The sequence below is a fragment of the Odocoileus virginianus genome, chromosome 15 (assembly GCF_023699985.2).
Source record: "Odocoileus virginianus isolate 20LAN1187 ecotype Illinois chromosome 15, Ovbor_1.2, whole genome shotgun sequence".
Taxonomy (NCBI): domain Eukaryota; kingdom Metazoa; phylum Chordata; class Mammalia; order Artiodactyla; family Cervidae; genus Odocoileus; species Odocoileus virginianus.
In genome coordinates, this window is record NC_069688.1 from 13,052,098 (window position 1) to 13,063,367 (window position 11,270).

Here is an 11,270-nt window from a genome sequence, read left to right on the forward strand (position 1 = left end):
ACACAAACTCAAATAGAGAATAAAAAGCAATGAGTTTGTCATTACAATGGTTACTGGCAAAGGTGGGGACTAATGTATAGGAGCAATTGTCACATAGACTATAATCCTCTCTTTCTCATCAGTAAGGAAACTTCTACAGCACCAAGGAGAAGACCATCTGGTAGATTAAACTTGAATGGCTTAGAACAATGGAAAAAAGAAAAAGTGAAAGTGAAGTCGCTCAGTCATGTCCGACTCTTTGCAACCCCATGGACGGTAGCCTACCAGGGTCTGTGGTCCATGCGATTTTCCAGGCAAGAATACTGGAGTGGGCTGCCATTTCCTTCTCCAGGGGACCCTCCCCACCCAGGGATTGAACCTGGGTCGCCTGCATTGTAGGCAGACGCTTAGCCTTCTGAGCCACTAGGGAAGCCCAGAAGAGGGGAAGCACACTTTTATCTCGGGTACTACAACAGAGATTTACGCCTGCATACTTCTGGTGGGCTATAAAGCAACTGGGGAGTGAGCTCCCTGCCACATCTGTGAATATAAGCATTAACATTAATCTCCCCATTCCACTGTAGGGCTAAAATATCTAAGCCCCTACTCTGAGTAGGAAAAAATGAATACAGGAAGGAGTCTTCTCTTTAATTGAAAAGAAACTATGAAACATCACTTGTTAATAAGAATGCTTTATTTATTCAGGTGCTGAATCCTTTGTGCTGGCAAGAAAAACAGAGAATACAGAGAATATTTACTTTTCGGAGAGCTAAACAAAGAACCTATTTGCTGACTCATTAAAGTGAGGCAAAGGCATCAAACAGGATTACATCTGACTACATTAAATGCTCCATTGTTAAGTAACAAATCTCTCTTCAGTTTTCTAAATTTTCAACTCAAGGAGATTCTTGCCGAATTATTTTACTAATGAAGCCCATCTAAATCCATCTAAAATGTGAACATATATGCTTCTACAGTTATCAAGGTTTGTGAAGTAGGTTTTATATAATTGTGGGCAGTCATAAAACAGTGTAGGGACAGTAATAGGACACAAGTTATACAGTTGTTAATCTCTTCAGATGCAAATTAACTAAAATTGAATTTGCTGTTTTGTTCTTTCTTGACTTAAACTGAGTCCTTTGTTTCGTGAACAACAAAATTCAATTAGCCAAATCAAATAAAGTGCTTTCGACAGTCTGCAGACTTAAAACACACTAGTCTTGTGCTTTTATAATACCTTATTCCTTGGGGTTCCTGAGGCTGATCATAAAGAATCCACAAGCAGGAAAGTTTGGGGCTGGACTGCTGCTTCTGAAAATGTATGGAGGATATTTTTCAATTTGTTTCAATTAATAATAATTACCATTTATTTAGACCCATATTTTAAGCACTGTGCTAGCTGCTTTGCAAACATTCATTTAACCCTTACCAAAACCATGCAATGTAGACATTATCTCTATTTTACAGATGAGGAACCAAGTTCAGAATGGTTACTTGCCACACATAATGGGCTCCACGACTGTGAACCAACCCAACAGCTACTTCTTTGCAATTGATCATTAATCAGACTCTCATCAAACATCAAACTCTCAGTTGTCTACAACAAAGAATACTGTATGTGTACTATGCCTGATTCATGTTGAGGTTAGACAGAAAATAACAAAATTCTGTAAAGCAATTATCCTTCAATTAAAAAATAAATAAATTTTAAAAAAAGAATACTGTAAACACTTATCCTCAGATACCACAGTTTAAGACAACTGGGGTAACACTGCCTAACATACAAAGGTAACAGGATGCTTGAGTAAGAGTCACACTAAAGCCAAAGATGCCCATAAGGTTTTCCCCCTTTCTGAAAGCAGAAAATCACCCCCAAAGACTTCTTGAATACCACTAATTATCAGCTTTGACTCATTTTTAAATCCCAAAACAATATACAAAGACACCATCGCCTTGCCAGTACCAGGTGCACCACAGTCACGAAAGAAAACCCCCATGGACTTCAGCTGCCCACCAGCCAGAGAGCCCTCCGCCCCGCCGCAATTGGCTGCTTCTGGCTCCACATTCCTAGTATACATCTCTACTTATGCTTCAAAAAACATATTTTTGACTCCAAAAAAAAAAAAAAAAGATGAAATCCTGGGCAAGTCCTGACCTTCCTACACATCTACCTTTTTACAGTGGCAGGAAAAAATGGAGGCGGGGACAGAGGAGATATCTTAATCCTTTACAGCACACCATTCCCACTGGACAAACGAACAGGGAGGACAGTGTCTTGGTCACCAGATCCATACACCATGTACATCAAGAGGCAGAAGCAAACTGCCAAGACTGGAACTTAGGAATCTGGGGCTCCAGTGGCAAACTGTCCCTGGACACTGGCTCAGACTCAGTGAGTTAATTAAGAGAAAAAGAACCCAATGTCTTTGATCTGATGAAGAATTATATAATAGGAAAACTGAGGGAAAAGGACCACTTGACAGAAAAATTCAAAACAGAATTATGAATCCTACCTACTAATCTGACTTTGGCCAAGACAATGGGATCATATCTCTAGATAACTGAGATGGTTGAATCTAAAACATACAATCATCAAAATGGTGAAACTTTAGACCTAGTGCCTTCAAAACTCTATCTACTCCTAGACTATATTGTAATTCTTCTTGGAGAACAGAATCCCCAAAGCACATTTCCTACAGTCTTACAAGAACTGTCAAGAATGATGATCTCGAAAGAATTTTTTGTGATATTTAAAACAGCAGCCCCCAGTGGCTACCGAGCATTCAGCAAGGGGTTTACATGACTAAAGAACTCAATGTTAAATTTCATCTTAATCAATTTAAACTTAACTATCCATGTGTGGCTAGTGGCTGTTGTACTGAACAATGCAGTTCTAAAAGTTAACTTTCAGCAAATAACATATTTGAAAAAAATTAGTCTTCTCTTCCTTAAGACTCAACAAAACAGCCAGGAAATCACATTATCTGTTCAAAAAAATCTCTCTCTGGGCAAACCCATAGGACAGCAATAATCTGTCACCACCCAGTCAGGCAACAGGATATAAGATTCAATGACCATCTCATCTTTAGTCTCCCAGGATTTCTCTCCATGTTTTCCTTTGAAACTATTACTGCCTTACCCTAAATAAAAAATATTCTTCTTTCTCTCCATCACTGGCAGTATCTCTCACTGGGCAAATCTGGTGACCTGATAATCTGGGTCTTCCCAAACTTTAAGCTGGGAACTTGACTTTCCCCACATGTTTTGCCAAACAAACCAAACAAATTTTGCAACAGTGTGATCTGAGAACATCTTAATTATAATTTTTGATAAGAAAAGAAAAAGAAACAGACTTTAGGACTCAGGAAGGAGGTGAACTTGGTATTGAAAATGAAGGGATGAGTGCTATTTCCCCAGAATAGTTTCTCCAAGTCCATCCATGAGGAAAATCTTCCCCTTCAGGAGACTCGAAAGATTTTCCTACATGAATTTTCCGATGCTGACTGAGGTAGGCACTTCGGCTGAAGCATTTCTCACAGTCACTGCATTTGTAAGGTTTTTCTCCCATGTGGGTCCTCCGGTGCCTGATAAGGTTAAAGCTCTGACTGAAGCACTCACCACAGTCAGGACATTTATAAGGTTTCTCTCCCGTGTGTGTCCTTTGGTGAATCACCAGGGTGGAACTCTGACTAAAAGTTTTCCAACACTCAGAACATCTGTAAGGTTTTTCTCCTGTATGTGTTCTTTGATGTCTTATGAGATGAGAGCTGAGGCCAAAACTCTTTCCACACTGACAACATTTATATGGCTTCTCTCCTGGCTGAATTCTGCATTCTTCTATCAGCCTATAGTTCTGACTCAAACTTTCTTCATATTCAGAACTTTGATAGGTTTTGTCATCTGTGTGCATTTTCTGATGTGTAACCAGGTTTGAACTTCGACTGAAATTCTTCCCACATTCTATACACTGATAGGGTTTTTCTCCTGTATGTATTCTCTGATGCTTGATTAGAGTAGAATTACAACCAAAGCTTTTTCCACACTCAGGACATTTGTAGGGCTTCTCACCAGTGTGTGTCCGCTGGTGGCGAATCAGACTAGAGCTCTGACTAAAACTCTTCCCACAGTCAGGGCACTTATAAGGTTTTTCTCCAGTGTGGGTCCTCTGATGTTCTACAAGCACATAACTATGGCTGAAGCATTTCCCACAAACTGGACATTCATATGGTTTTTCACCTGTATGTGATCGGTGATGCTGAATAAGGTGAGAGCTACTGCTGAAACTCTTTGCACACTCGGGACATTTATAGGGTTTCTCTCCCGTGTGAGTTCGTTCATGGATAATAAGATGGGAGGTGTTGCTGAAGCTTTTCCCACATTCACCACATTGGTAGGGCTTCTCGCCTGTGTGGGTTCTCAGGTGCTGAATCAAGTGAGAGCTGTTACTAAAGCACTTCCCACACTCAGAACATCTGTAAGGTTTTTCTCCTGAGTGGGTCCTCTGGTGAGTTCGAAGATGAGAACTATTACTGAAGCTTTTCCAACATTCAGAACATTTGTGGGGTTTGTCCCCAAATGATGGGCTCTGCTGGCCAGCAGACCCAGTATGTTCTCCTGGGTTCCATCCCCAGTGATTGCATTGTTCCTCCTCTTTTTCTGTACAATTTCCCTGATTCTCCAAGTTGCTATCTTTCTCACAGGAATCATCACATTCAGTTTTACCTCCTTGGGACCCTGTCAATAGTATTTCTTTTGTGTCTTCATCCTTATAATTTTCTGGGTCATCACTTCTAGACCATTTTGAGGCTCTCTCTTTATCTGCCTTGGAGTTACTGCATTCAACAGTTTTAAAATTATTCTTACTTTCATCTCCTGCAGGAATAAACAAATACTCTAAACATTCCCTAGTCTCTGCCAGGGGGAAGAAATTCTGAATTATAGTGGAAGAGAGGGAATAACAAACTCAACCTTGTAAAATGTTTTAGATTTAAAAAGTGTTTCCAGAAGAATATTAAACAATTATTAGTTGGGGGAAAAAAAGTGTTTACAGCTAGTTTTATTTCTTTTACTCAATGTGTTCATCAGAAGCAGGTGAATTTTTTGTATTTATAAAAACAGTAATGAAGTGTCTGGTCAGTTCTCACCAATTGCCATGGTGGATATCAAAATATTAATAAAAATACATTAACTGAATTTTATTCTAGAAGACTTTAAAAAGTAAGAGACAAAGTGAATAGAACACTATCTGAGGTGAAAACTAGATAAAAATATTAGTTAAAATCTGAGCAAACAAAGAAATAGCAATGATACCCACTACTTATTAAGAACGGTAATTTTGTATATAGTATATCAGTATCTTAAAAAAATATGCAAGACACATATTATCATTCACTTTTCTTAAAGATGAGAAAACTGAGGCTGTAAGAGTTTTCATAGCTTATGACAGATCAAGGGAATCAAATTAAAGTCTGTCTCATTCTAATGCCCTGATCTTTCTATACATTCTACAGCATGTCTTAAAAAAAATTCCCAAAGGATGCACATCTTCTTGATCTCTCACCTGTAAAAGTGCTGTTCAAACTCTCCTTCTTTGTGAAGCCACTAGAATCTGAGACCAGTAGTTTTTGCTCTTGTTCCATCACAATGATCAGTCAGATTAGGGATCAGAAATCCTGTAGAAGGAAACAAGTTATGTTCAAAAGCATTTGTAACATTTCTCCTTCCTTTCTTCTTTCCGCCCATTGCAACACAACAACTGTTAAGCACTTAATGATCTGCGGACCATACTGAACATAAGAAACATGGGCTTTGGAAATCCTTTCAGAAAATCTAACCTCAGATTCAAGTTATTCACGAGCAAGCATTAACCTGATTTACCTTTCCCAGGGAAATAATTTAAAAATTAAACCTTTGCAATAAAGTCTGAGGATCAAGGTTTAAAAATAGAATAAATATTAACACTGTCCACTTGGAACTCAGAAACACTTTTGGTTGAAAGACTGAAGTCGTTTTTTGGAAAAGGCACCAATAGTAAGAATTTAGGAATATGCAGGAATAAGAAGCAGCTAAAGAGAAACTGTTTAGTTTACAAAGAATAAGTGGGTCCTTGACAGAATGATGAAACCTTTGAATTCCAAACATTAAGTTAGGATTTACTTGACTAGTAACAATAAATTAAGATGAAGTAGAGCTAAAATAATTACAGCCAATAATCTCTAATTATAAAAGGGAGGCTAACAAGGGACCTCTTCCTTGTCTCTTACTCTCTATCATAATCACAATATCCCTTTCAGCCTAAGCTTTATCTTCTGGACCCAATTACAACCCCTGACCTACTTTAGGGACTGGAAGGCAACTATATATGGTCTTGGCCTTGTATAAACAGGTATCAGCATGTTATAGGTGAACAAAACAGACATTAAGAAACTTTCCCAAAGTCACACAACCGCAACATGGTAGAGCAGGATTCAGTCCCAAATCTGTTGGACACTGAATTTAATACTCTTGTCTATTACAGTAAACAACTAGAGAAGAAAGCAGAAACTGGGCATAATTCCAACCAGCAAATGATCAGGACTTTTATTTTGCAATATATTGACTTCCATCACCAGCACCTCCCCTACTGCCTGCACCACAAGCCTTTGTGGGATCTTAGTTCCCCCAACAGGGATTGAACCCCAGGCCCTGGAATGAGAGTACCAAGCCCTAATCACTGGCCTGCCAGGGAATTCCTATATTAACTGCATTTTTAGAAAACCAATTTATATCCCTAGACCTTATATCAAAAGAAGCGGCATTCTCTAAGCACCTTCAATATATATGAAACTTCTCTAAATTACAAGTATGTCCAATGTTTGTGTAGGGGAAAAAACATACACCTGAACTCAAAAAAAAAAAAAAAAAAAAGTTGTTCAAATGGAATGTTTTACCACCCGAGTTACATACTTCTCTCACAGTCCTTACAAAAGAAGCAGAAGTCTACATAAGATACCCGTGCTACCATTTTACCGGCTAAGAAACTTATTAATTTTGGTAACAGAGGAGCCCTCAGGAACACTGGCTCAGAAAAACAGTAGCAAACTTAGGGCCACAGTTTCTATTAAAAGGCTGTCCTTAAGATGCTACGCCACAGAGAAAGGCTGTTTTTACTGCCTAGAGCAAAAAGGTGATTAGGAACGGGGCAGTGCTTCGGCTTAAAGACTCCCAAAGAAAATGCACTGCCTGAAGTTTAGCTTTAAAAAGCGCCGGCAGGGAGCACAGGTCGGGTACACTGCGGAAGAGTTCCAGGGAAACAGATCGTCTCCAGTCGACACGGTGCTTCCAGGGACGCTGCAGGGGAGGGAGGCGCAGTGGCCGGAGCTGCTGGAGCTGCTGGGCCTTCGCCCTTCACAGCAGCGGCCGTCCTCTGCAGGATGAACACTGCAGCCTGGGCGACGCAGCTTCCGCTCCTCCGGCCCGAAACCCTCGGCTCCGTCCCCCTCCCCGAGAAGGAACTCACTGTTCTGGGGGCTACAACAAGGCGTCCCACACCCCCCGCAGGCCCGGGACTAGGAGCCCACTTTACTTCTAACGCCACCAACCTAGGGTCCTAACCTCTCAAACCCGGAAGTCAGAAACAGGAAGTCCCCCCTTCTCCCACAGTGGGCTTGACGGAGCCTCTCTAGAAAACAGTGATGGCTGGCGCTCGTTGATCTTAACCCTTAGGGTCCCGGACAAGAAGGAGTGTACCGGTGGTATTCCTCTTCCTTGTGGACAAGTTTGCCGACTCTGATTCTCATACCTCACATTTATCAGGTACCTTATAATAGGGGACCAGTTGGAGCTGATACTTTTCCTTGCCATCGGGGCATCATCAGATTTCTCATCATCATTGGAATTAAAAAGAAGCGAGTATCGAGTATTTGTTAAGCGCCGACTCTGTTCCCACCGCTGTGAACTGGGAGGTATATTTAGCCATCTGTGAAACAGGGAGCGAAGGCATCCATCCACATATAAAACAACTAGTTTACGAGGCAACGCTGTGAATAATATTTGGTGAAACAAGCTTTCCTCCTTCATTACGGAGAAACTAGAAATCAATCCCTTCATCTCCCCGCATCAATCTAAGTCTGCAGTGCAAGCGTCTCTTCCTTCCCTCCAATTACAACAGAGGATTGGTCTTGGCATTTTAAAGGAGCCCTCCACTGCCGGTCACCTTCCTCCCTACCTTCATGGGATCCTTCCACTATCAACTAAACTCCTGACTCTCCCACCACCATCCCCAAACAGTCCTTCAGTTTTTCTTTTTTAAACGCCTGCTGTTTCCATTTTATCATTTCCCACTCATCTTTTAACTCATTTCTCCTGTAGTAAAAAAACAATGAATCACTAAGATCATCAATGACCTCTGCCTTCTTAGCACATCGGTATGTTTTGGTTCCCAAGTCCTCTTTCAGGAGTTCTGACACTGCTTCCTTCTAGAAACATTCCTTTGAGGGGACACTGCACTCTCCTCACTGTCCTCCAACAGCTCTAGTCAGTGCTGTCTTTTGCAAGCCTGTGTGTGTGCCTGTGTTCGGTCATGTCTGACTCTGCATCCCCATGGACTGTAGCCCGCCAGGCTCCTCTCTCCATGGGATTTCCCAGGCAAGAATACTGGAGTGGGTTGCCATTTCCTCCTCCAGGGTACCTTCCCAACCCCGGAATTGAACCCATGTCTCCTGAGTCTCTTTCATTGGTAGACGGATTCTTCACCACTGAGCCACCTGGGAAGCTCCTCACTTCCAGGACCCAGGGACAAAGACCAGCCAAATTCTTGTTATACAACAGGAACCAATCCAATCCTTCTTCCCTGCATCCTTCCGATCACCTCAGATGGTGAAAAGTGCCCCACCACTGCTGATTCTCTGCCACTATCCCCATCACCACCACCACAACCACCAGAGGAAGAAACTCCTCTCTGCTCTTTGCCACAGCCCAGGAATACTCATGTGTCTGAGAGATAAACTTCATACTTGCTATGGCGTGAACTGTGCCCCTCCCCACCAATTCATATGTTGAAAACCTAAACACCCAATGTGGTGGTATTAGGAGGTGGGGCCTTTGGGAAGTAATTAGGTCTAGATGAGGTCATGAGAATGGGACCCTCATGATGGGATTAATGCCTTTTTAAGAAAAGACACCAAAGACTGATATTCCTCTTGCCCCTCATCACACATCCTCTCACGCCATACCATGTGAGGGCACAGAAGGCAGCCACATGTTGGCACCCTGATCTCAGACTTTCAACATTGTTGAAAGTTGTTTAAGCCACCCAGGATATATGGTATTTTGTTGATCTGATTATATGAGCAGAGCAGCTCATACTAAAGTGTCCATTGTCAGGTTTTATCCTTTGCAGGGATATTTAAACTAGAAGGTGGTTTAAAAGACGGAATCTCTAATTGGCAGATGGGGCAAGGCCATGTCATAACAAGCAGCATGATGTGCTAATCAGTGAGTTCTTTGCCTCACATACAAGATTTTTGACTCTTAACTAAGAGATCAAACCTCAACCACAGTGACTTGGGTATGATGAACACATCTTCCCAGGTCTGAGGATTACTTATTTTTAGTGGTGAGCTTTCCAGTGCTCTCAGCAGATCTTTGGCTCCTTTTTTTTTCATAATCTCTCCTCCCACTCATCCCTGCATTATTTGGCCTGAGAATATGTGCCAAGAATATCTACTGAAATAATCCCTGCTCCAAGTGTCCATGACTCAGTACCTCCAGGGTGGAATCTAATGAAATAGAGACTCAGTTTAAGAAATATGTATGAGCTGGCACAGAGCGCCAAAGATATCAGAAGCCAAAAACCATAAATTTCCAAGGCAGAGGACCATTTTATTGAAACAGATGCCAAAGAAACTGCAACATCTTTTTTCAAAGTGGGTGGGAGGGATGGGTGTTTGGGCTGTGAAGGAAAAGAAATGTCTGTATGGATTTTATTCTGGTAGAGCAAGTAAAGGGGATCAACAGCTCAGAGTCTAGATTGTCCCTTTCTCATACTAGCCTGGAATGCTCTTTCCTTAGTCATGTTAAATGCTCAGAATTCTAAACTGTGTCAGCAGGTGGCTCCAGAGGCAGCTGTTTGGTGAGACTGCCACAAAATTTAAATAATGCTGCAGATTAACACATCCCAGTATAATCTTGCATCTTGATGCAAACAAACGTGATATTTGTAGCAATGTGATTTAACAAAAGTAAAATCTGAATGTAATAAAGGATTATAAACATGGATATTCTCTAATAGGAACCATATGGAATTAAATACAAGACAGAGAGAGAGAATTTTGCTGGGTGCCAAACACCAGTCTCCTTCTCCTCTTTGGCCAGATTTTCTCTACGGTTAGTTGTCCCCAAGATTCCCATTCTGGCGCCTACCCTACTGCAAGCCAGTCACCCTCCAGCAGACAGAGGATCAAGATGAAGCAGGCCTCAATCTGGCTGCAGATGAGAATGCCAGTTCTTAGGGCCAGTTCTCTTTTATAGCCACAGAGCTGAATAATGTAGAAAGTTGCAAAACCGGCCTCAAAATTTTCAGGAACCCAGAAGGACACCATCTGGAAATCTGAGGTGTGAGTACACATTATGAAGCCTGGACTATGGCAAAGGGCACTTGATTCATTTCTAAATACACCAAATGCTGGAAGGCAGAGTAGTTACCAGTCAGAACTATGAAAGCAGGGGAATTTCTTCTAGACGCCTTTCCACTTGCTCTCTCAGATACCAGTCTCCTATCTCCAACTGTGCACCTGCCCTCTTAACTTCAGATCAATCTACCAATATCACCCCTCCTAGATATTGGGGCTTCCTCGGTGGCTCAGATGGTAAAGAATCCGCCTGCCAATGCAGGAGACACGGGTTTGGTCCCTGGGTCAGGAAGATCCCCTGGAGAAGGAAATGGCAACCCACTCTAGCATTCTTGCCTGGGAAACAGAGGAGCCTGGTAGGCTACTGTCCATGGGATTGCAAAGAGTTAGACACGATTTATCGAATAAACAACCACCACCTACGAGATGTTACCTCCTCCAGCCTCTTCATTTTACCCTTTGTCTCTCAGCCCATCCCTAGAAGTGTTGATGTACTCACGGGTCAGGATGAGTAGCATCTGTAGAATCACAGACCCAGAGTTGGCAGGAGGAAGGAAGGCAGAGAAGAATATCTGTGCGATGCTTTCTGTGGCCCAGACACTGGCATATCTGTTCTCTCATCTCATCCTCACAGCCATCCTGCATGGTGAAGGGGTGAGTTGTCCAGCTTTTTGCATTTTG

General features: G+C 41.9%; 1 protein-coding gene across 19 annotated transcripts in view; it reads right to left on the bottom strand.

The window, feature by feature from the left end:
* Positions 1-655: 655 nt before the first annotated feature.
* ZNF572 (zinc finger protein 572) overlaps positions 656-11,270 on the bottom strand; it is a 101,096-nt gene continuing 90,481 nt past the window's right edge. For 7 of the 19 annotated variants that reach the window (XM_020897040.2, XM_020897030.2, XM_020897027.2 and 4 more), the window contains 4 exons: positions 11,089-11,228; positions 7,778-7,936; positions 5,540-5,651; positions 3,276-4,851 (listed from right to left, as the gene is read on the bottom strand). In XM_020897040.2, the coding sequence (XP_020752699.2) occupies positions 3,341-4,851; positions 5,540-5,618 (1,590 nt within the window). In that variant the 5' untranslated portion in view covers positions 5,619-5,651; positions 7,778-7,936; positions 11,089-11,228 and the 3' untranslated portion in view covers positions 3,276-3,340. The other 12 variants (XM_020897059.2, XM_020897054.2, XR_011491404.1 and 9 more) reach the window with 11 other exon arrangements.